General features: G+C 47.2%; 2 protein-coding genes across 6 annotated transcripts; both read left to right on the top strand.

The window, feature by feature from the left end:
- The first annotated feature begins 62 nt into the window (after positions 1 to 62).
- LOC148316244 (protein FAM184A-like) lies at positions 63 to 23,257 on the top strand. 5 transcript variants are annotated; one of them, XM_088285469.1, is made up of 23 exons: positions 63 to 80; positions 1,688 to 1,909; positions 7,690 to 7,809; positions 8,242 to 8,400; positions 8,585 to 8,824; positions 8,900 to 8,983; positions 9,051 to 9,296; positions 9,357 to 9,492; positions 9,584 to 9,765; positions 10,436 to 10,621; positions 11,716 to 11,838; positions 12,134 to 12,295; positions 12,373 to 12,494; positions 12,860 to 13,010; positions 13,344 to 13,556; positions 14,921 to 15,074; positions 15,676 to 15,803; positions 16,535 to 16,719; positions 17,613 to 17,759; positions 17,940 to 18,057; positions 18,444 to 18,548; positions 19,464 to 19,744; positions 21,875 to 23,257. In XM_088285469.1, the coding sequence occupies exons 2-23, from the start codon at positions 1,727 to 1,729 to the stop codon at positions 21,954 to 21,956; spliced, it is 3,507 nt and encodes a 1,168-aa protein (XP_088141595.1). In that variant the 5' UTR covers positions 63 to 80; positions 1,688 to 1,726; the 3' UTR covers positions 21,957 to 23,257. The 5 variants fall into 5 exon arrangements, with proteins under 5 accessions (XP_088141595.1, XP_088141597.1, XP_088141596.1 ...); XM_088285471.1 differs by lacking the exon at positions 63 to 80 and adding an exon at positions 1,146 to 1,372 and having other exon boundaries at positions 9,045 to 9,296; XM_088285472.1 differs by lacking the exon at positions 63 to 80 and adding an exon at positions 6,231 to 6,273 and having other exon boundaries at positions 1,792 to 1,909; positions 9,045 to 9,296.
- Positions 23,258 to 23,732: 475 nt separating this feature from the next.
- On the top strand, positions 23,733 to 25,145 carry ptrhd1 (peptidyl-tRNA hydrolase domain containing 1). Its single transcript, XM_088285987.1, has 2 exons — positions 23,733 to 23,981; positions 24,543 to 25,145. Exons 1-2 carry the CDS (start codon positions 23,769 to 23,771, stop codon positions 24,711 to 24,713), a joined length of 384 nt encoding a protein of 127 aa, XP_088142113.1. The 5' UTR covers positions 23,733 to 23,768; the 3' UTR covers positions 24,714 to 25,145.
- The last annotated feature ends 116 nt before the right edge of the window (positions 25,146 to 25,261 follow it).

Raw genomic sequence — 25,261 nt, 5'->3', positions numbered from 1 at the left:
AGGTTGTTCACTTTGATTCTTTGCACATTTTTGAATTGCTTTGTCGACCATTTCGGTTTTCAATCAGGTATCAAACCAAGGTGAGGATTTCAAATGTGCGCTTTCGAATCGAGTTAGACTTTTAAACCTTGGTTAGGGTGCCAAGACAGTGAAGTTAGTGTTTTACATGTACGCTGTGAAAACAGTTGGGTGAAAAAAAATGGACAAATGTACTAATTGGGTCAATTTGAGCCACCAGTTTTTGGGGTTGTTTTCTGTTTTAAAAAAGTGGGTCCATTTGACCCAATTTGTAGATCAGTCCATTTTGACCCCAATTTGTGTTTTTCTTGACCAAACGTTTTTTTTACAGTGTCGGGCTCCAAGACAGGTTTCAAATGAGTGAGTTTGAGGTTTTAAATCTAAATTAGCGTTACAAAGAATAAAGTTTCAATAGTTTTGAGTTTCAATTTGCAGTTTCAAATTTGAGTTATGGTTTCAAGATGGCAAGTTTCGGGTTTTATCCCTGATTTTTTTTTTGTCATCTGACGTTCTAACCCGCTTACGTAACTTTTGTTGTCTGCATGCCAGACAGACGCACGCACTTAGCGGCTTAATGGAATATTCAATTTGGAGCCCCCCAAAAAATGGAAAAACTGACTCGAAGCGGCACAACTGATAACTCTTTTGGTGTCTTTTTCCCGACAAGGAATGAGATGCACGGATGCCGCTACAACATTAGCGAGCATATTCCAGCATGATTCTAGCTAGAGTTATTCGCTGATACGTGGCGACATCGCCGCATTTCCCCTGGCAACACACACACACGCACACGCACCCACACTCGCACACTCACACACGCACACGCGCGCACACACGCGCGCTCGCGATCGTAACAAGCTCCGTGTTGTGACAAGTACGCCATCATATGAATTGTAAACCTTTTCAAAAGCAGTGTGGCAAATGTTTTTTTTAGAATGAGTTTAGAAAAGGGAAAAAAACACAACATGGTCTTTTTAGATTCAGTTTTCTTTTGCCCGTCAATAATTTACGTCTCTAAAAATATTGTCTTGTGCGTGGCCCTCGTTTTGTGATTCGGTTCGAGTGACACTTATTTGTCTTACTGTCCGCGAACGCGCCGCCGTAGTCCCACTGCCCTTGAACGCATCACGGACTGTTAAGGTGATCCATGGCAACAGGAGCGCACCAGCAGCCGAGTTCGGGAGGCTGACCGGGAAGCTGAGTCTCCCGCTGCGGGTGCTGCCGCCGCGTCCCTCCGTCGTGCACGCTCGCCAGCCGGCCAGTCTTGCGCACGCGCACCTCCATGTAGCCACCGAGCATCGAGGGCACCGGGGACAACCAATCGGTCGCGACGGCTCCTCAATTGGGCTCCAAGGTGACCGAGCGGGCGGGCGGGCGGGCGGGCGGGCAGCCGCACGGCAGCCCGACTTGCGCTGCGCGTTAGCGGCGGGTGAAGTCGTTCGTCCCCGCACCTCGGAGCGCTGGCGGCGGCGTCGTTCACGATGCGCGCCGCTGACATCTCCGGCGCTTGAAATTCTGCTCGTCACTTTATTCCCCCCCCCCCCCACTCACGTCCGGACCCGAAGCAAAATGGGACATTTTTATACGGCTTTCTGCGTCATGTTTTTCGTTTGGGTTGTGTAAAGGAATAAATGGTTTTTCTTTTTTTTTCTTTTTTTAATTCTTAAAGCCCACATCTCCATCAAGCATCCGAAGCGTCATCGTGAAGATGGCGACTGGGTCCGGTTGGCAGCAATATTACTGTCCTGCCGGTCAGGGGAAATACACTTCATCTTCATCATCATCTTCATCGTCGTCCACGTCCACGACCTCCTTCCAGTCCGGCCTGACCATGGAATATACGCAAGACCTGCACCTGAAAATGAGCAAGAAGATCGCCCAGCTGACCAAGGTAAGGCGCAGATGTTTGGAGGAGGCCTTTTCTCTTCTTTTTTTTTTTTTTTTTTTTTGCAACCGCTGTTTCCCAGACTCCGCTCAGGAGTAATCTTATATTAGCTTTGCACCTTCGGTGTTGCGGCTTTCTCAGACCTACGACTATAATTCTAATTGCCTTCGGATTCGGACCATCCTCTCATTTATCCGGCGATGATAATACCTTAAATTTGCATTGAGTAAAACGCGTTGTTACTGTTAAGCCTGTCTTAGTCTCAATTGTGGATTTTTAAACGCGATCGAGCGTTCGATTTTAGCGACCTGCTCACAACACTTCTTACCGTGCATTCCATTGCTTTAAATGCAAGCCGAATTCAAGAGCAGCCTCGCATGATGCTGTCCCCGCCGTCAATGGACAGAAAAAGAACACGCATGAACGCCTTGCGGAGCGAACAAGTCTTAAATTGGGGGATTGTTAAGGGAAGTTTGGTGTTGGCATGCTGTTGCTCCCGCGAGCGAGCGATGTGAGCTGCCTGAAGGTGAAAGCGTTTTGTCGGGATGTTGCATCCATCAGCGAGGCACATGCACGCTCGTTAGCCACAACATTAAGCACATCAGTCGCAACAGTGGGATGGCATTTTCTTGCATGTTTATTTTGGAAACACAAGAAACAACTTTTGATGAGCTCGCTCAAATTTCAATTACCACCGGTTAAAAAAAATGTCCGTGAAATGTGATGACTTTTCCTAAAAATGATTTAACTGTTTTCAAGCGAGTTTGAAACCGTCTTTGGAACTGTCCGTGTTGCCACCACATTGGCACGTGTGGCCAGAGAAACATTTGCGTTTGGCTTTTGAATGGTCGCGCGGAATCGGAAGAGTTCCAAGTCACAGAAGCGCTTTGAGATGTGACTTTAATTTTTGTTCTGTGACCACGCTTGGAACGCGTCAAATCATCTTTCCCAATTGTCATGAATGCAAACGCCATTAATCTGTTCTGATGCCGAACACAACAAAAACATTTTTTAAAATAGCACTCTACGGAATGTAGTACTTCATAAAAATGTACCGATAACGTTAATAAAATATAAACAAATGACATTTGTGCTACATTTGTTGTGTATCATGATTAATTCATTGCAATGCTTCTTGGTATATGCGACTTGGCCACTGGGCGGCAGTATAACGCAGTATGTAAAGTATAATGACCAGTATGTTTTTAATACATCACGAAATTTTCTGAGTTTGATGTTTAGTTTGATTGTAAACTAACAAATGTTAAGTTAAAATGGCCGAAAGGACAGCTTGTTCATTCCCATTCTGTGTGCGTTTGTGCGTGTGTGTGTTTGCTACGCTATATTGAATTGCTTTGCGTTTTTTTTCTTTCATTTTTTTATATGTAGCAATAAGTGATTTAAGCACACATCCAAGTAAATCCGAGTTCTGTTGGCTTGTATAATTCTTTACAACGAGCCGCCAGTATTTTACGGCTCCGCTCACTCTTGTTGGGACTTTCAAGGGCATTCCGAAACTTCCTGCCTTGCCTTGGGGGAGGTCTGGGCTTTGATCCCCAACTAGGATTGACACCATCGTTGGCACGTCGGAACTTGCGGAGGGTTTGAGCGTGTCATCATCGCCACAAGCCGGAGGTCTGGCGCCGTCTCTCAGTCAGCCGCACGCTTCGTGTTGGGAGCACAGGACACTTGATTAGGAATGAGAATGATTGGGCAGAAATGTGGAATTGTGGCAAAACGTCATTTTTGGAATGAGAGAAGTAATCGCCCCCATGGCATGAATTTTTGCCCCACTTCATTCGTGCCGCAGAGCAGGAAGTGATGTCAGAGCTGCCCAGAAGAGACGGCATGTTTAGCCCCTCGCCGCATTTGCATCGCGACGGCTTTCTAATCTCTATAAACGCCATTCTGGGAGAATGAAAAGCCACAGGAGATTACCGCTCCAGTGTGTGTGTGTGTGTGTGTGTGGTGTACAGTTTATTAACCTCTGCAGGAAGGATGCCTCTCTTCGCGCATTGTCACAATTCTTTGTCCGATTTCATTACGATATTGTCGCCTTGATGGCTCATTCTTTCTTCGGAAGGTGCATTTTGTCTGATTGGCTAACTGGAAATCCGCTCATCAGCCAACCAGGGTGCACAAACATCCTTGAGCGCCGTCTCCCGTTACCATGGCGACGCTCCGGAAGACGCGAGCGACATGCATGTGATGTCAGCGGGCTTTGCGGCTTACGCGTGTGAAGGATGTCGCCACAAAATGGTGGCAGCGCATGACTCAGCATTTCAAACGTAATCGATAGCATTTTGCTCTCCAGGCGCAACTTGCGGAGCGTTTTCAAAACTGTTGGATTTAGCTTCCACAGAGAGCTTTACACTCACGTTTAGCCTGTTCCATTCATAGAATTGGATTTAACACATCATTTCAAATTCTCATGGAACCCGCAGCTCGCCACTTCATTCGAGCATTTTGCATGTTGAGAGCGTTAGCTAGCCGTTTCATTTTGTGAGCTTAGCTTAGCAGTTGCGTTTAGCATGAAGCGTATCATTTGCATCCAACATTTTAGCTTGCCGGTCGTTCCCTTTGGCCCAAATTAGGCATCGTTTGAGCCTTCATCTGCTTTATTGGCACCGCGGCGCACGAACGAGTCCACCAAAGTAGAGCGCGCAACAACAAAAGAGCGCCACAGTTTCCATGACAACATACCCCCTGAAACAAAAGTGTTCCACTTGCTGGGAGACAAACGCTCTCAAAAGACAACAAACATTTAAAGACCGAAGACGACGCGGATATGCTGAGCCTCGCGCGACCCAAACTGGAGCGCACGTTCTAATTACGGAAAGTTACACAAAAAGTGTTTCCTCTTCCTGGAATTAAAAAAGTGGCCCTCGTGACGTTCTGTCCAACTCATTTTTGTGGACGGGCCCCATCGTAGTTCCGGTTCCCCTCGGAGGGGTGTTGGGACTGCAAACCCAAATAAATGTATGACAACAAATTGATCAAAAGGCAATTTTGAAATCAGAAGCACATGATTTGCCCTTGGAGGGCCACATAAAATGAGGTTGCGGGCCAGATCTGGCCCCCGGGCCTTGAGTTTGACACCTGTGTTCTTGGGTAAAAGTTCCAGTGGTGGAAATTCACCACAAAATCGTTTGGGGACCTCGAGCTGCAAAATAATCATTCTAAATAAATTGTTACTGTCGCTGTTGAAGGGCGAGCTAACGTCGCGGAAACACAAAACGTGTGAAGGCGGGAATTGGTGACTGGCAAGAATGTTGTTGTTGTTTTAAATAAAAAACGCTGAGCAGTCATGTGACCCAACCTCCTCTGAGTGCAGCAGGTTTATCTCAGGCTGGCGTTTTGTTCGCTGATGAAATGCAGCATATGACGACAAAAAAAAAAGAAAAACCCACGAAGGCTGCAGGCGACACGGAAACCGATGGCAGCGCTAATGGAAGGCGGTGTTGTGCCTTCGCAAAATGTGCAATTCTCGCTCGGTCGTCGGTCTGCTCAAAGCTGACGAGTTTGTTGTGATGCACATTGTCACCTGTCACATGTGACGTCACACGCGTACGGAAGAAAAAAAAATTGGAGTCATTTAACCACGGTAGTCACTGAGGAAAATGATTAGAATATTTTGAGCTTTCTCTCCATTGAGGGCGGCACGGTTCGCCTTGTACTGGTATCGATTTCTCATCGTCGACGGGCAGGCAGTGACATCACGGCGTCAGGCCGAGCGAGGGTGGATTAAAGATTTGTAGCTTTGAGCAGCATGCCGCTGGTGACTCATCTGACCTGATTTTGCATCGCGGCAGCGGCAGGCAGAAGCAAAATCAGCCACTCAGGCGGAAAAAGAAAAAAAAAAACATGAGACACACTTTGATGGTGGACGTGTGGACATATGCTCAACGCGCTGATGCTGCAAATGAAACACGTCGAGTCCATCTTGGGTACAATCTGTGGATGACGGCTGTACCAGAAAGAAAAAAATCCAAGTAACGATTTTGGAATCCAAATTGTTGTCTTCCATGTTTGCTGATCTGCGAACGTCCTGAAGGGACAAAAGACAAAAATCTTGGCAAGCGCGCCGTCATTGTGCAAACTGAACACGAGTTTTGGGAGTGCGGCCGGGTTGGTTTTGTTCATTGGCTCGGTTTGTACTTTTCTTGCTCGGTTCTGGTATGCGATTTTCTTGGCTGCACCGATTTTGCCGTTTAGCGCCTCGCAAACGCTTCGCGATCGCTTGCGACCGAACGTGTTCTTTGTCACGTACGCCTCGCTTTCACGTGGTCTGACGTCCACTTCATCAAGCACTTTCCTCCTGACGCAGGCGCCCGTGTCCAGTTGCCATGGAAACCTCGTCGGATACACAGGTGTGTGCGTGAGTACAAGAGAAAGTATTTAACCCCCCCCTCCCCTTACCTGTGTGTGTGCTGCAGGTAATTACCGTCTTCCCACTCAGCTCTAAAAATATTCGCAGCCTCTGGAGGCCGACAGCGGGCCAAACGTTCCAGATGGACTTTTATCAGCTTTGGAAAACAACCAAAATGAAGAAAATCTTTTGCGGCGTCCCGCAGTGTGATCACATGTTTGCAAAATGCGCTTTGCAAGAATGCGAAACATTTCTCCGATTCCTTCTTAAATGTCACGCAAAGTCTCGCGAGGTCATTTTCATCAGGAAATGTCGCATTCTTTTTTTTTTTCGTTGTGTCATTTTGTGGCTCTGCTACTCAAAGACGACTGGCTCGCTAAATTGCGTTGTTCGGCCACTTGCTTTTATTTGTTTGTTTTTGGCAAAAGCCACAATTTCATTCACGTTATCGTAATTTAAGGATTCGGCTAACTTTGGGCACACAACAGTGGTCGGATTATTAAAAGTCAAGCGCGCACACACGCATCTTCCCAGCCACCGTTTCTGCTGCTTCCTCTTTTTCTTTTCCTTCCTTCTCCCACGCCGAGAAGAGCTCCTCCGTCCCGAGTGCATCCATGCGGAGACGCCCCCCCCCCGCGTCCGTCTTCGTGATGAGCTAGCCTTGCTAGCGGATTCAAATGTGATCGCCACGCTCAACGGTCGCCACTTCGTCGTGGGGGCGGCGGGAAAAAGTCCCGTCTCTCATGACTTTTTAAAAAACATTTCCATTTATGTCGTTAACGAAAAATGATTTGTTCATTTTCAGTCATTAATGGCCTTCAAACGGCGGCAACTTGAACGCAACTCGGAGCAGCGACGCATGCAAACGGAACGTTCGACAATTTGCGATATTGTTGCCGCACCAAATGTTCGAAGTGCTGAATTATTCAACGGCTTTTGCTCACATCCCAACAAACGCTCGGCTTTCCTTTTCCACGTCTGAGCGAGAAATCTCCTTCGGCGTGCCGTTTCGGACGTGTGTGTTGTCCGCCCGGTGTTATTTCTGAGGTGGACTTGAGGGTCAACGTGATGCCGCTGGTATTTTTAGCCGTGGCCTAAAAACAACTTTGGTTCATGTCTAATTCGGAACATTTGGGCTTTGATGTCTGAAAGGCAAAAGCCGGCGAGCTGTCAGTCTGTTTTTTTGGGGGTTTTTTTTCACCTCAAAGTCATCGGGAAGTTTTCGGGAAAAAAATTGGTTTCGCAAATGCATCTAAAAATGTCGAGATTTTACAAAAGTCAAAATTTATGCCGTGACTTGCTTTAAAAATCACTAAAAATGATTAAAGATTCACACATTTCCAGATTTTTTTTTAATATCAAGAATTACATGGGACAAAAAGATGCAAACCTTTTTTTTGAACGTGTTCTTGCGCAGGTGATCTACGCACTGAACACCAAGAACGACGAGCACGAGGCGGCTATCGCCACATTGAAGGAGGCTCACGAGGAGGAGGTGCAGCAGATCCTCTCTGAGACTCGGGAGAAAATTTTACAGGTTGGTCTACATTTGGAAAAAAAAATCAAATAAAAGTGCAGAAGATGCGCTTCGTCGGGAAGGTGACGAAGAAACGTCTCGAGATGGTTTCTATTGTAACGTTTGAGTTTTTTTTTCCAGTTTGCTGACTTCTTTCCTCGAGCTGCCCGTTTAGGTCACAAAATTCAACGTGGCCTAAATTGATTGCTGCCAAATCTCCGGTCTCACTTTCCGTTGTTCGGCTCAATAAACATTTGATGGGAAACGCCATCACTTGCCGCGTTTCCTTCATGATGGCTTCCCGTTTAGGCAGCAAACGACCCGCCGCTCCGATGCGACGCCGTTGCGCTTTTTCAACAAGTGACCGGCTGTTCGTGGGCAGCAAAAATGATCGCATTCAAGTGAGCCGCACGTCGTCTTGTGTTTTTATTGCGCATTCCGTCCGCACGGCAGTACAAGAGCAAGATCAGCGACGAGATGGAGCTGAAGAGACGCATCCAGTCCCTGGAGGAGTCCATGGAGCTGCACGAGAGGATGAAGAGGCAGGCGCTGGCCGAGTTTGACAACTACCGGCAGAGGGTGGAGGACTTGCAGCTGTGCACCGAGGCGCAGGTACGCCGTCGCCTTCTGCTTCTCGTTTCATCGGCGAACGGAAACCTGGGGAAAATGTTTGCGTTTTTTTTTCCCCCGATTGGCGGGATGGTTGCTCTGAGCGCTCATTCGGTTCGAAGCGATCGCTTTGCAAACGGGTCGGACGGATGGCGCCGAACTCGGAACGTGCGACTTTGCCCCTCAGCACACGCAGCGGGTGGTGTCCATGTCGCGCGAGGTGGAGGAGATGCGGCGCTCGTTCGAGGACAAGCTGCGCACCTTCGGCCAGGCGCAGGCGCAGTTTGAGCAGGAGAAGAAGGTGGCGCTGGAGGAGCTGAAGGGGCAACACCGGCAGGAGGTGCAGGAGCTCCTCCGCAGCCACCAGAGCCACAACGCCAACTACAGCAAAGACCAAGAGAAGTTGGGTCAGCTCCACAAAGCCGAGGTACGGCGCGCACACGCAATTGGAAGCGGGCCGACGGGACGCGCTCAGTCGGTTTTGTTTTTGGGTTTGGCTCAGGTGGATTCTCTGACGGAGCGAGTGGACGAACTCAAGCAGGACAAGAAGCGACTGGCGGACGAATACGAGGCCAAACTCGGCAAGGTACCGTCGAGAGTTTGACGCCGATTGCGATCGGGAATGGAACTTTTTTTGCAATCGTCAGGCTCAGGCTTTCTACGAGCGCGAACTGGAGGCCATGAAGCGGACGCAGCGGCTGACGGCCGACAACCTCCTGGCGTGGAAACGCACCGAGGCCGAGCTGCGCCGCGAGTTCCAGACGCAGGAGGCGGCGCTGCAAAAGACGTTGGGCAAGCTCCGGACCGAGCTGGCCCGCGTCACCGACGAGGCCCGCGAACACCGCGAGCGCTCGCACAAGCTGCAGGCCTCGCTCGCCACCTCGGAGAACGCCGTCAAGGCGAGTCACGCGCGCTCATGAGCTTTAACCACAAAATAACAAAATAATTTGCGCTCGCAGGAGCTGAGCAAGCAGCTGGACGAGGTGACGCAGAATTCCGAGATCGTGGAGATCCGCCAAAAGGAGGCCGAGTGCGAGCTGGAGGCGTCCCGCGATCGAGTTCAGCAGCAGGCCACCGAGATCCTCCTCAAAGCCAGTAAGCCGCCCCGCCGGCACCATGGCCCGAACGGGCCGCCGTGTTGTCGGCGTCCGCCTTAGCGTGAGGTCTCGCCGACCGCCGCCGTCAGGTCAGATCAGCGGCCTGCAGGCCACGCAGATGACTCAGGAGGCGGCCGTGCGCGACCTGGACAACGAGCGCAGCCGTCTGAAGGACAAGGTTCTCCGGCTGGAGGAGGAGCGAGAGGCGCTTCACGGGCAGAGCCAAGCGCTGGACGAGCGTCACAAGCAGCAGCTGCACTCGCTTCACAAGGTACGGCGCCGTCGTGGGAATGGCGTGATGACGCTCCAGATCGGACCCAAAACGCTTTTTTACGGTGAAGGACTGTTTTCACTTTGAAAATGGCACTCTCGTAAATGGTCACCTCGAATCGAAGCCCAAATTTGAGGCGTGGCTCCCGATTAGAAATGGTTGATGTTTTCATTTCGCGGTCGCAAAATGTTTAAGATGGCGAGTGACAGCCTGTCAATTGGTGTATTTGCCAATCTTGAGGAGCAACGAGAGTTTTGTGAAAGGTCGCATGCGCAGCCGGCAAGTGCGGCAGCTTCAAGGTGCCGCCGTCGCCGCGTCCTCCGGGACAGGAGGCCTCGATCAACGGAAAGGAGTGCAAAGCGTACGTTCGGTCAAACGTTGAAATTGTGCAAAAAACATTTTTGGGCCGACTTTGCTCCTAAAATGTCGGCGAGCGGCCACCACTGAGCCGCCTCTCGCGCGGCAAACAGACGTACAAATGTTTCCAGTTCACCTCGGGCGACGAGCCACATGCTGCTTCACCAAGACCGGCCATCTTTTGAAAGGCGAGAGACGCTGGCTGAATTCTCGCCCGCTCATTTGGAATCGCTGTCAATATGGCCGAGTGACGCAGCATATGGCGCCAGAGTCAGGCTGCGCGTGCGTGCGTGCGTGCGTGTTTTTTTGGCAGACGCTACGTGAGGAGAAGGCGGCTCACCAAAAGGACATGAGCGACCTGCGCGCTCGCTACGAGGAGGAGAGCGGCCAGACCAAGGAGAACCAGACCCGAGTTCTGGACGACGTGGCCAAGAAGCATCGGGCGGCGCTGGAGAACGCGCTCAGCGGAGCAGAGAGGGACAAAAACAGACTGTTGGCTGTGAGTCGCGCGCCCACCCGATGCCATGCCCCGTTGCCATGGCAACCGGTCGCCATGATCAGGCATGAAATGCAGCCGCGGTCGCCGACGCGCTTTGAGCTGGTAGAGAAACGCAAAAAAGAGTTTCACGACTCAACTCAGTTGGTCACAATAATATAGATTATGACATATTACATTTGTTCTTTGTAGAGGATAAAGAAGAGATGTCTTTGAGTCAAGGGCATGCAAAGGGATGACAAAAGGGGGGCAGAGGCCCCAGACAGCCACCAGAGGGGGGCGTCCCCCTCCGCGTCCAAAAAAGCTCAAATGTGGCAGCTAAGCAGCAAGTACATGACGTGTGTGTTACTTCCAGATGAATATTTGAAGTTGCTTCGCATCAGCGGGACATGTCCTTGCATTGAAATCTTATTCATGAAGCTGCTTTTAAGCCGCTTGCGTCCTGCATACTGTACGTGTTATGTCGTCGTCGTCGTCGTCGTCGTCGTCGTCGTCGTCGTCGTCGTCGTCGTCGTCGTCGTCGTCGTCGTCGTCGTCGTCGTCGTCGTCGTCGTCGTCGTCGTCGTCGTCGTCGTCGTCGTCGTCGTCGTCGTCGTCGTCGTCGTCGTCGTCGTCGTCGTCGTCGTCGTCGTCGTCGTCGTCGTCGTGCACGCGACAGCATTGACACGTCGCGCGGTGTACGTAATCAGGGTTAGGTTTCAAATAAGGGGTTGGGTTTTAAATCTTGGTTGAGGTTGTAAATGAAGCTTTAGGCCTTGGTTGGGATTTTGAATCCTGGTGTGAAGTTTGGCTTGCACGTTAAACAAGTTGACTTTTAAGCTTTTTACTGAGCTGAAATTGGAGCAGTGGAATTGATCAGCACGAGTCCGACGAACTTGCGTCGGAAACGTCCAGCTGCGCTTTTGCATTCTAACGAGCCCCGGCCGGCGCCTCGGGCGAACCGGTGTCCAAAATAAACGTGGCGCCACGTGTGGCACATTCGGCAAACGATGGCGCGAGCGGCACGTCAGATCCAAATTGACACATGCCGTCGTCGTCGTCGCTTCCATTTGGTGGCGGGAGTTTTTTTTTTTACATTTCACTCAAATTGCACGCAGGAGCTGGAGCAGCAGTTTGAGCGAGAGCGCCACACGCTGGAGGAGCAGAGAAGCGTTCTGCTGCAGCAGCTGGAGCAGCTACGAGAAGAAATGAGCTCCAAGATGGACGCCGCCCACCAACAGGTGAGCGACGGTGGCGCCTTCAAGACTTGCTCGGGGTGTCGTCTCAATCAAATGAGGGTTTCAAATTTGCGTGGGGCGTCAAAAAAGGGGTGACGATGTTTGAAAGTCGTTTTTTTTTTTTTTTTAGGGGTTTTAAACAAAGGATTGGGGTTTCAAGTCTGGTCTGGGGTTTTAATATTGGGTTTGAAGTCCGGGTTCCAATTTTGCAAAATGTTATTTCAAGCCAAGGTTGTGGTTTTATGGCAATCTTGGCGTCAATAAGCGAGCCTCAATTTCCCTCCCGAACGTGCGTCAGGTGCGGCGTCTGCAGGACGAGGTGGAGCGTGGCGAGAAGGAGATGGGAGCGGCGGAGGGCCAGATGGCCACCATGAAGCAGGCGCAGGACAAACTGCTGGAGGAGCTGGACGCCACCAGGGGGCGACTGAGGGAGACCAGCAACCTGCTCACGGCCCTGCAGGTGCCTGCAACGCGCCTTGCAAGCCGCATTCGGGGACAAATTTGTCTATGGCGAATATGTGTGTGTGTGTTTGTCAGGGCGAGCTGGAGGTCCAAACGCGTCAACATGAAGCCAAAGTGATCAGCACCAAAGAGGAAGAGAAGCACAAGATGGATAAGATGGCTTTGGAGTTGGAATTGAAGTGGACGGAGACCCTCAGGTGACACACGCGTGTGTGCGTGCGCGTGTGAGCACAGGAGCGTGTGACAGAAATGGCAGTTGCTAAATGACTTTTTCAGGTTTCAAAAAGTCTGCAAAACCATTTTGGGGTCATTTTGAGAGGTGATGTCAAACTGAAAAGCGCACACGTGTATTGTGCACGCCACACACACACGAAAAATGCATGACTGCAGATCAATTGAGATAAAGGAAAACATGAGTCTGACAAAAAATGAGCTGATAGAGATGATGGCTGAACTCGGTTGCTGAAATGTTGGATGAATGGATGAGAGGTTGGATGTTGAAATGGATTGTTGGCTCGCCGCTGCGTGCGCTCACGTCTGCTGTTGCGTGTTGCGTTCACAGGCAGGAATGCAAAAAGCTTCGCGAGGAGCTGCGCGAGACGCACGAGGCGGACAAAGCGTCCGCCTTGAGTCAGCTGGCCCACAACAAAGAGCAAGAGATGAGCAACTCTCGAGACGGCTGGCAACGCAAAGTGGACGACCTGCTGGAGCAGGTGCGCCGTCTTTCGTCATCTCCGACTTTGCAAATCGTTTTCACCGCGCCACATTTGTGTGCAACAAGAGACACGATCGGCGCTCACCGCAAGTTGCCCTGAAAATGGATTTGGCGTCTGCAATTTGACGGCCAAGAGAGAAGATTTAATCAGGCCAAAGCAAGACAACAAAAAAATCAATTCGGAGGAGGGAAAAAAAAAAGGCAAATTCTGAGAAACGAGCTTCCTTCCTTCGTCGTTGCGCCAAAGCGAGCCACAGCGCCGTTCATGGCCACTCGCCTTCGTCAACCGCTGCGACAACTTCCCGTCCCTTTTTGCGTGTGTTGCTTTTAGATCTCGTTGCTGAAGCAGAGTCTGGAGATGCAGCTGTCGCAGTCGCAGTCTTCGCTGCAGCAGCTTCAGCAGCAGTTCAGCCAGGAGCGCGAGCATCTGCGCACGCAGCTGGACGAGCTGCAGACGGAACATCAGCGCAGACACCAACGGCTGCACGAGGCTCAGTGCTGCGCCCTGCAGGACGTCGAGCACGCGCGACAACGCGATCTCAAGGTGAGCCATTCTCCAAAAAGATGATTATTTCATCCGATTTTTTTTTATTGGAGTCGATGGATATAAAAAGCTAAAAAAGAAATCAAATCTCCCAAGAAAGAGGAAATCAACCAATACACTGCTTGATGATTTTCTCCCTTTAATGTGACTAATTGCTTGGAATTCTCCCCCCCCCCCCCCCCCACACCTCATCCTAGAATCCAAAATGGTACAAACCCATCATGTTGCGTCAACAGCTGTAATTATACAAAAGCTTGAGGTCGGGAAAAGGCGTTCTTCCTTCCTTTTATTCCTCATCTCAAAATATGCCGTGAGTCACACGCACGCACGCACGCTCACATCCATATTTACATTTATTATTTCATGCAAACGTCATTACGCGGCTCCAGAACGGAAGCGATAAATAAAACACCTTCTTTCTTCTTCCCTCCCACTCGAGCGCTCGCTCTCATTTGGCAAACGAGACGCTCAATTGCCGTCAAGTAGGATTGCGTTCCAAAGTCAATGCAGAGCGACGCGCTTGTTGCCGGGCAAGAAACCGAACGAAGGAACTGCTGCTGATTAACAGCTGACTGCTAATTTACGCATCACCGGTTCAACGAATGCAACAAATTTAGAAAAACTTTGAAGTGGATTTTTCAGCAACTGTTTCTTGATTAAGGATTTGAATTCATTTTTAATGAATTTTGAACTAATTTTCTAATACTAACACGTCACCGACGCGTACATTCTTAATCCTCTGCAAAGAACGACTTCTTGAAGATGAGACGTGCACTCCAGAGGGAGCCGATCGATACTCATTGAGTTGAAGCAAAAACGGTTTCATTTCTTTACGTCGAATTGAATCATTTTATAAAGTGCAATATTACAGAGTGATATTTGTTTTTTTTTAATTATATTTCAACCGCCAAATGTTCAACCAATTCATATAATTTCAATGAATAAAAGCGTGTTAGCTTCATGCTAACATATAATGCAAAAGGCTAACGGAAACTAGCATAGACGTTACGGTGATTATAAACTTTTCAACGACGGCGACTTTTACGCACCTGGAGTGGCAAAACGCAGAGCGAGGTGCTTCACTGCAGCGCAAAGAAGAGGACGCTTTTAATGCTTTCGGAAAAAACGCTCGCTTAGCCTTCATGCTACGTCTGTGCCCGTTTGTTTGCCGCGAGTTGTCGGCCGGCCACCCCTGAACTCGTACAGATGGTCAAACGGAAGAGGGAACGTCTCAGTGCCCTGGGGGACTCCAAAGGAAGAAGATGGCTTCCAGTGTGCGCGATCCCACCGCGCGAGAAAATGGATGGATGGACTTCATTTGCGCATGTTCTTTCTCTCCTGTCCTGTCCCTCCTCGGTTTCCAGGAGCTGGAGGAGCGTCTGCGCCAGCACCACCACGCCGAGCTGCAGTCGCTGCGAGAGGCCCACCGGCACAGCGTGGAGACGCTCAAGCAGCAGTCGGAGCAGGAGCTGCAGACGCTTCGCTTCGAGCTGGAGGACGAGGGCAAGGCCATGCTGGGTGCGCACGTGCGACACCACTTTTGCACTGACGCATACATTTCAATGTGTATTTTTTTTTAAACTCCTCAACAGATGAGGTGGCCCATCTTTTGGTTTTAATAAATGAAATGAGCACAAAAACTCGCCCTCCCTCCTTCCATGTGGAGCGCCCAAACGGAAAACCTTCCGGATGGCGCTAAGTGCGTTCAACGACACTGACGAATGTCCCTCCATTAACCTTCACGCTCGCCGCCGCCATCCGCCTGGCGACACACGCTCCTTTTTATTATCCGGCCCTCCTCTTCTCTGCACTTCTCCTCGTCTTGACTCTGCGGCATTAAATCCAAGCGGAAGGCTAATAATGTCTCACGGGGTGTGTGTGTGTGTGTGTGTGTGTGTGTGTGTCATGCTCTCCATTAGAATTGAATATTGTGTCTTTAAACCCCAGATGTCGTCGTGTAAGAAGAAACTTTTACGAGCTTAAAGCTAACATAGAATGTAAAATGCCGAGTTGCGCTAACAGAAGTTAGCATGGACGTTCCGGTAACGACTTCAAACGGCACGTGGCGGCGACGTGGAGGTTCAAATAATGAATTGCTTTTCATGTTTGTTTTTAAAAGCATCTCTTCGCTCGGAGCTGAACCACATCCACGCGTCGGCCATCGAGCACCTGCGACAAAACCACCAACAGGAAGTGACGACCGCCAAGAAGGAACTGGAAAAGACGGTGGAGAAAACTCGCCTGCAGGTGCGATCGATACGTGCCGAGCGGCGTTTTTTTTTTTTGTGTTTGTTTTCCTGCTGCTAATTGGACAAATTCCGTTTGCATAAATGTGTCAAATCGGCCTCTGGACTCTCAGCCTGCGAGCGTGCGAGCGCTCTTTGGTTGGTTTTAATGAGCGCTCCGCTTTGAAATAACATTCTTCATTTTTTGTCGTCACAGCGTGGGCGTCGGTAGGCATTTAAAAACATTTTAAGGACCAAATAAGATTCCGTTCTCGCATGGGATGGCATTCGATTATGTCGCAAATGATTGCAGCGTGAATTAAAATTCTATTTTGGGCACCGCGAGACAAGCCACTCCGTTTCCGTTGGCTAATAATTGAAGCCCTTCTCCCTTCTTTTTTCTTTTTTTTTCTTAAAGAAGTGGAAGAAACGAGCTGTGAGGAAATGAGCTCATGAATGTTTTGTGGGTCGGAAAGGAAGGAAAAGGCAAAGTGCTTCCATCTCATCTGGCAGCGCATCTGCTTGCAAAGTCAACATCTCATCAGCATGTTTGATCTTGTTGGATGACATGACTTTGGAAACGAGTAGCAACGGCACTCTTTGGGGTGTTTTGGACATTTTTCAATGCCTTTGATTTTGTGAAAATTCATTTTTAGCGTTTTTTTTTCCATTTCAATATTTTGTGTTGACATACTTTCTGAAGAATGTAAGGCCACGTCATTTGATTGATTTTTTTTTTTGGGGGGCGTTCAGGAGCGCGAGCTGCTGGGCGGCATGGCCGAGCTGCAGGAGGAGGTGACGCGCAGGAAGAAGCACATCGCTCAGCTGGACCACCAAATCCACACGCTCAACGAGAACATCAGCAGCCTCACCAAGGAGCTGGAGCTCAAAGGCAAGGAGGTGCTCAAGATTCGGAGCGAGGCCAACCAGCAGATCAGGTAGCTCCAAACGAAACAGACGCATAGCATTCAGCTAGCTTGATGCTAACACGCAGAAAGCGAGCGTGAGAGATGACTGGTGTCAGGCATCTCCAATCTTCTCTTTTTTTCCAGCATACGTCCATTATGTAATGCCTGTGTGTGAGTGTGAGGCGGTCAGAGAGCTAAAAATAGAAAATAATGAAATAAATGAATGAATGCAGAGTGCGCGGAAGATGAGGAAATGAGTCGTGCTCAGAAAGCGGCAACATTAGGAAGAGATTAGAATTAGAAATCCCTTTATTGTCATTGTACTCAAGAGTGCAACGAGATGAGAGAGCTCCCCTCTCCAGTGCAATACAACAATAATACAGACAAATATATTAATGAGATAAATAAGAGAGTGCAATGGAAAATAATACTGAAGGGTATATAAAAACACATCACGCCGCAATCGATTTTTTTTTTTAGCTTTAATCCCGTATCGCATCAGCTCGACGAATTTACATGTCACAATGTCCATATTTTATTTGAGAAAACGAACCATATAGTCACTCCAGATTTAAGTTGAATCCCAAGGAATGGCCGCTTTGAATTGATTGTGACGCCTTCTGGTGTGAGTGACTTTTAGTAGCGTATAATCCAGTCTTGAAGACAAAAGTCAAAGAAAAATGTCAAAACTAACTGTGACCGACTTAGTAAAAGGCAGTTTTGTTTTGCAGAGGATAAAGAATATATGCCATTGAGTGTCGCGAGATTGTCTGTGTTTTGCTTCCCAATATCGATTGCTTGAAGGCTCGTAACAACGTGACTCTTGATGCTATTGGTTAGCCGCCCTATGGTGTTTTGCATTGTGCATTAGCGCGAAGCTAGCGGAAGGCCAACTTGTGCGTTTCTTGCGCGTTTGTGCTCAGAGCTCACGAGCAGGAGCTGCAGAAGCGTCACGAGCGAGACGTGTCGGAGCTCAACGCCGTCCACAGCCGAGAGACGCACAACATGTTGGCGGACTTCAACAAGGCGCAGGAGGTCCTCAAGGACAAGATCTCGGCCCTGCAAATTTTGTACGTGCGCGCCGCTCACATTCCACACGTGCACTTGGAGTTCGCTTGAATTCTCACTGTGGAAGCAATTTCAATGTTTTTTTTTTCCATTAGGAGGAGGCGGGGCTATTGCTCAAATAATAAAGTTGCAGTTATTTTTCCATCATTTTTTCTTCCTTTTTTTTTTCTTTCACACGACAGGCTGGAAGGCACCGAGGACAAGTTCAGGAACAGGGAAAGTCGGCCCGAGGATCTTCAGATGATCGCCGAGCTCAAGGAAATGGTGTCCGAGAGGGAATCGCTGGTCAAGAAGCTGGTGGTAGGTCCCCTCGCTTAAAAACAACAAAAAAAAAGAAGAAAAATGAAATGTGCCGCGTACATGCCAAAGCCACAGCTGGCGCTGTGACACCAGCTGCGATGGCCCTTTGAAACCAAACGGAATGCCAAAAAAAGTCACACCCACGTATCAAATTCCACTTGTGCGAATTAGATGCCTCCCCTCGCTTAAATGGCTCGCTTTTCTTTGAAACAAAATGAGAAAATGACTTCAGTTTCAGCAACTTTCCATATTCAGACAAAATACCAAGTGATGCCACCAGGGGGCGTAATTTCCTTGACTGTGACACGTGACGGCAGCGCGCGTGCGTCTCACTCGAGCAGTGGCGGCATCTGTAAAGCTGAGCCGTTTCCTTGCCGCCGCTGCAGGATGACAAGAAGTTTTACCAGCTGGAGCTCGTCAACCGCGAGAGCAACTTCAACAAAGTGTTCAACGCCAGCCCCAACGTCGGCGTCATCAACCCGCTCATCAAGGTAGGAGCAGCGAGGACGCCGCCCGTCCGTCACCGACGCCGTGTCATACTTTGAAGACTTGCTTTTTATTTATTTTTTACTTACTAGCTTTCTAACTTTAACTTTCTTTCTTATAAACGGACACCTTTTTATGTTTTAATATTTATTTTTACTTTGAATACTTTTATCTTATTTTTTACTTTACTTTTATGAACTTAGATTTTTATTTTACTACTTTCTAGTTTCCTTTTCATACTTTGTACATATTACAAATACTTCTTTGCTTGACTTTATTTACTCTTAAATTTACTTTTTTATTTTTTTTACTTTATGATATTATTAATACATTTTGACAATACTTTCAGTTCTTTTTTTTAATTCTACTTACTTTAAATCCTTTTGCCTTTACTTTTTACTTCTTTTTTTCCTTTAACACTTTAAAAACTTTTTTGTAATACTTTAGAATTATTCTTGAAAACAGGTTTTCCTTTTTTTACTTTCACGTTCAATCTGTTTTGTTTTTAACTTTTTTTTTTTTTTTCTCAATCAAATGTTCCGAATCTTGACGAGCGGCCCAAATGACGTTGCGTCTTTGCGGAGTTTCATTTTCCCACCGCATGCTCGCCATTGAAGTGTATCTGTGTGTTTTGTTTTTGTGTGTGTGTGTGTGTGTTGTCATGTGGTGACGCGCGTTCTTCCTGACGTCTCACTTTGCTTTCCAAGCCATTTGGATGTCGGAAGCCCACCGAGCAGCAGCGAGCTCGCGGTCGGGACGTTCACGTTTGCGCGTCTTTGGGACCTCTCCTCATTTTCCCTTTTTTTCTTTACTTCATTCATTTTGCCTTTTTGGTTTTATTTACACCTTGATTTTTGCTTTGAATCCCCCTCGCCCCCCTTCTCTCCCCCGTGCTCCCTCCTTCCTTTCTTTCTGTGTAGCAAAAGCGAAAGAATGAGAAAGCGGCGGCGAGCAGATTCGGCAGCTCCGCCGGTTTCAGGGTTCTGGAGGCAGCCGGCTCGGGCCCGGCGGGCCCCGGGGGCGGCCTGCAGCCGCCGCCCCAGCCGCCGCCGCCGCCGCCTCCGCCGCCGCCCCCGGCCCAGCCCGGCCGCCTCGAACCCCTCCCCCACTCCCCCCTCCTCCTCCATCACCTCGAGCTGAACGCCAACAAACCTCTTCCCCCGCCGCCGACCCCTCCCACAGAACCCAAGAAGTTCACGAGGTGAGAAAGCCAAAGAGCGAGAGCAAGAGCGGCTCAGGTCCGCTGGGCGGCGGCCAGTCAAAGATCATCCAATCACAGAGCTCAAAAAACGTAGCCTCCACATCTGATTGGCCGACACGCTCTCAAGCGGCCTTGAGGGCGCGACGTTGTGAGGAAGAAAAGAAAAAAAAATCGAATTAAAAAAAAAACATAAATATAATGCAGTTGATTTTTTTTTAACCCTTTCCACCTCTTCCAATTGTGCATTCGAGCAAATTGGGAAATACGAAAATCAAATGTAAACAAAAACAAATGCCTCCTCTCTGTTCAATGCCGACATTTGCTGCAACTGAGAATTAAATGTCCTTTAATCATTCCTTTAAATATGATGTTTTGCGCTCACTGGAAAAAAAATGAACATTTATTTTCCACTTCAAGAGCTGCCAGTGGGATGGAGGGGTCGTCTCCCCTCGACAGTTGAGTTAACCATTCAGAATCCAAGTGCTTGGGAAAAATAAACACCTCGTCTCTAGTTAACGTCTGCAATTGAGGAAATAGTCCGGTCAGTCGACCGCTCACAAAGCGCGTCTAATTGATGCCAGACGAGTCGTAAGTTGAAATTTTCCAGTTGTCTTGAAACGCAGCAAGGCGGAAGCAAAGACGAGAGTCGAGAAACTGGTCGCCACGACGTGATTGGATGGTTGCTGTTGATGGGCGGGGTTTGCTCTTTGCTGTGACTTAACGGGAGGCATCAAAGAATGGCTTTGGGATGCAAAAGGGAGCATGTTTGTGTGTCTGTTTGTTGTTTGATGTTTTTTTTTTGGTCATTGCTGTTGTCGTAGAGTTTTTGGTTTGTCTATTTGCTCATCCTCATCTTCACCCGTTGAAAGTTTTTTTTCTGTCATATTTAGTGGCCCCTTGATGGCGTTTGATGATTTCAGCGACGAGGCTGCTCGTTCATGTGCCTTAAAGACGATCGTTGATCACGCGGGGAGCACATTTGCATGCCCACAAACACACGTCAAGTAAACGAGTGTGTGCGTGTGCATGTCTGTCGTCTTGTTTGGTTGACTGCATGTTGACGCTGCTGCTTTGCTTACTGCAAAATTAAGAAGAAGAATTAAATGTACTGGAGGTAACTTTCGAAATTCAAGGAAGGGAGGATGGGTAGACATTTGGAAGCTCGTGAGGACGGAAGGATGCTAGGAAAGGAAGAAATGATGAAGGAAGCAGAGAAGGATGAATGAATGGATCGAAAGGACTGAAAGTCGGAAAGGAAGAGGGATTGGTATGAAAGGCCCCTTTGTCTTTCCTTCCTTTCATTCTTTCCACAAGGAGAAGTAAACAATGGAAGGAGTTAAGCAAAGAAATAAAAGCATGGTAAAAAAAAAAGGAAAACAAGAAAAAGAACAAGAGATAAATTCATTCATTTATTTTTGGGGGTGGGGATAAATGTGTTCTCTGAGACTTGATCATGTAAACTCCACATACGCACGCACACACACACTCACACACTCAGCACTGACAGTATGAGGTCACATGCACTCGGAATTAAAGGATCAGTGCCATTGCTCAGGCCACACCCCCTCTTTTCTAAATCATTCAATCAGCTCATCCATTTTAATAAAGCTAATAAATATGCACTTTCATCTTAAAATGTGACTCGGTGCACGCAAGGGAATATTTTGAACCCTCCGAAGCGGGTCAAAAGTGGAAAGATTTTGAGCGGAATCATGACGAAATAGTGTCGAGTCATGTAGATGTTCAACGGGAATGGGTTTAGCGCCCTCTGCTGCACAGCCGCTGCCCTACATGTGACACTTTAGGAGTTCCCGCCAAAGACCAAATCCTAAACATTCTCTGGTTTGATTGACACCTGCAAATTGATGATCTATATTATCGAGCATTTTGTGCAGAGTACCCACAAGGATAAAAAAAATTAAATTGTCAACATTTTGCCAGATGTAAAATCTTTATAAAAGAATCAGATTTTATTAATTTGTCAAAAGATATATAAATACATTTTTTAAAATGCATTTTCATCGAGACATGAATATTTAACAGTTTCCGCACAGTTCTGATGGTAAAACTAACACACATCAGTCTAGTGTACATGAATTGTTTTTGTCACTTTTCTTTTCTCGCCTGCAGCCTTCCTGAGACAAAGGACGTCGCCATCGACCTTCCGGATGTTCAGCGGCAAGAGTGGTTCGCACAGTACTTTTCTTTTTGATTGACAACACACACACACACACACACACACACACGCAAACCTACAGAAACAAACATCCAGGATTCAGCAGCATGTCAGCCAAACTAAAAAAAATGTCTGGATTTAAACTACTACAAAAAAGAGAGAAAATGTTTGTTTTCTATATTGTTTAAAAAAAGAAAAAGACATTTCATGGAATAATGATTGGCGGCTTGAAGATGTCATTCAGTTTGACGTCTATGTACTAGCGTTTTCTTTTACTAGTAGAACGCCTTTGTCTTACTAGTACCATTTTTTTCCCACTACTAGTGTCACTAGTACGCAATTTAATCTTACTGAAAAACGACTGTGCTGCATTGCTACTAGGTCAAACTAGTCGACATGTCACGCTCCAGTAGCGTCCTGGACTCTACTAGTAGGACCAAAATGCACACTAGTAACGTGCTTGTCCAACTTGTATGTCAAAATTGTCCTAAAAGTGTCCAAAAATGTCAGTCAAGGAAAAAGATTACTAGTAAGACAGTTGTACATGGACCTTAAAGTCCCTGTAAAGTGAAAACGAATCTCTTCTAAATTGGACACAACACAGAGAAGAGTATAAAATCATTTCTTTATTTTCCTGCCGTCTCTCCATGACCTGCATGCACTCAAGCCACGACGAGGCGCTCTAATGCGGCCTGGTCAGTCCCCGGTCCACATTCTGCCTCCGTGCGCTCCCGTCTTTCTCTGCAAGATGTGGACACACTCGCGGTTGACAATGAGGCGCTCTGAAGCTGCCATGCTAGCAGATTTCTTCAATTATGTATGACGCATGTTAAAACGAATATTTAAATTCACTTTTCAGGGTCTTTAAGATGGTTATAAAGATTTGGAAATCAAGGATATGAAATACATGCTCATCACTTTGATTTGTCATCTTCTAGGTTGGATGTTTTAGTTTGTTTCTCCCTTTTTTTTTTTTTTTTAAATTAAAAGTGAGAAGTAGACGTGCGTGGGGTGTAGAGGTCTTTGTTGCTCTTCTCTGTGCGTTCCAAAAAAAGATGATCCAATAAAAATAATGCTAGTAATAAAAAGAAAAGAAAAAGCTGCTTTTCTGTTAGATGCCAGATCAGTTGGTCCGTTTTAGGGGGGCGCCGTCCTCGTGACAGAAGATGATGATGATGTGATGATGGTGAAATTTTTGGGTAGACTACAAAACTTGTTTGTATGCTTGTCTGTCTCGACACAGATACGATGATGTCTCACTGATTTTAAGAGCAAAAATAGCATTTTATATTTATATTATAATGTGTATGCTTAATAAATGATTATTGTGACATTTATTCTTGTGTGTTTCTCTGCTCCTATTTGGCAAATCTGGTGAAAACATTTTCACAACATAGATATAAGAAGTAGATATTTGCCATTTACAATTGTGAAAATTATTTTGGCACCTTTAAATTCACTTAGATTTTGCTTTTGTTTAAATTGTTATTCAATAGATGTTGATATTTAACATTAGCAGCAAAATAATAAATTAAAAACTAAATCTGAATCAAATGTATTTTAATAGAAAATTTCTATATGAATTTGATGAATGTTTAAACATGCATTTGTGTAAGCGTAATATTTTCATCTTTTTATATAACTTGGTGAGCAATAGGGATATTTAACAGTTTTTAAAGTAATTTAATAGATAACATTTAATCTCAATCGCCATTTGGCCCAGACCAATCCAATGGCTGAAAGTACAATTGTCGTGATATGCCGCTAGATGGCAGCAGCACCATTGCATTAACCAAGCGGTCAATATTTGACCCGGAAGATAAACACACACGGCCGTAGCGAAAACAAATGGCTGCCTCGGGAGCAGCCGCTTCCCCGGGCCGCTTGGTCCAGTACGTCGTAGTCCGCTCAGACCTGGTCGACAAGCTGTCGTGGCCGCTCGGTGCCGTCATCACGCAGGCGTGCCACGCCGCCACGGCCGCCGTCCACCTGCACTACGCCGACGGCGACACGCAAAGTTACCTGTCCGAGCTCGACTGCATGCACAAAGTGGTGCTCGGCGTGAGTCGCGACAAACTCCACATTTTCACACGCTACAATTTAAAACACGCTTTTCTATCGTTCGGTTGATGACTGAATTGAATTGTCATTTTTCTTGCTTCTTCACTTGTCTTTTTTTAATAGGCCTGCAGTCCGAATATTATTGCGCATTGTGTCGGTCCGCTTTAGTACGAACGTGTTAGAAGTGTGGAGTAAAACTAGAGCCGAACCGTAGTCACATCTAAAGATCGTCATAGTTGATGTAATTGTTATATATTTTTTTACTCTTAAATTGTACATAAAAGGTAGACATGCTTAACATGGCTGTTTTACGAGAGGAGTTTTTTTTATTTTTTATTCAGAAAGCTGAGTTATAATTTGAATGTATTTCTATATTTAGTGTTGAAGATGGCTTTTAATTAACTTCTGCGGATGGAACATATTTAATTGAAGAAGTTCAATTAAGCAACGACACTGCATTTTGGCTGCCGCCTAATTATGACGTTTTAAGCCAAAAGTTACAAAAACTCGTTTCCACATCAGATTGTCAAGCAAATGCACGCTTGTTTTTGTGTCCACCAGGCTCCGGACGAGGCCGCCCTCTCGGGCTTATCCGAAAGCCTGAGCCAGGCCGGCGTGGCCCACAAGCTTTGGATTGAGCAGCCTGAGAACATGCCCACCTGTCTGGCCTTGAAGCCGTACCCCAAAGAAGTGGTGCAGCCGCTGCTCCGCAAGTTCAAGCTCTTTAAGTGATCTTGCTCGGCTGACCTCAACGTCTTACGGACTCTTAGTGGAAAAAAAAAACCCAAATATTAGTGGATCCAGATGACTGGAATCCAGATATTTCTTTCTTGGATAAACTGGACTGTAGACATAAACATTGACAAATCATTTTCCACCACTCATTGAGTTGCTTGCATTCAAATATGTTTATGCTTTTAATATCTAATTCTGTGACTGTTAAACGTCATTTAATTTGTAAGAATATTCCGTATAGACATGCCACACAGTAATAGGTCATCTTTAAAGCCGTAGCCTCACTTTGATCAGCATCACCTCGCTCGGGAGCGCAAAGTGAAATGGCAGTCAAACAGGCCGAAGTCCAGTTGTCTGTCAAGGTGGAAGGCGGCGCAAAAGGCAATTTGCACAAGTGTGGCCAAGTAATAAATCAATTATTTAACTCATTGACGGATATAGAAGCCAAAAAGTACATTCATTTTACCCAAGCTAGCAGTGAATGAGTTCATTGCTATCCTCATTTTTAATTGTTTTTAATTGATTCATCACATAAAAACATGTCA

This window comes from Idiotropiscis lumnitzeri, chromosome 21 (genome assembly GCF_059441095.1).
Source record: "Idiotropiscis lumnitzeri isolate Australia: NSW breed Sydney's pygmy pipehorse chromosome 21, RoL_Ilum_1.0, whole genome shotgun sequence".
Classification (NCBI taxonomy): domain Eukaryota; kingdom Metazoa; phylum Chordata; class Actinopteri; order Syngnathiformes; family Syngnathidae; genus Idiotropiscis; species Idiotropiscis lumnitzeri.
The sequence above is the reverse complement of the archived record's forward strand: the minus strand, read 5'-3'. Positions and strand labels throughout refer to the sequence as shown.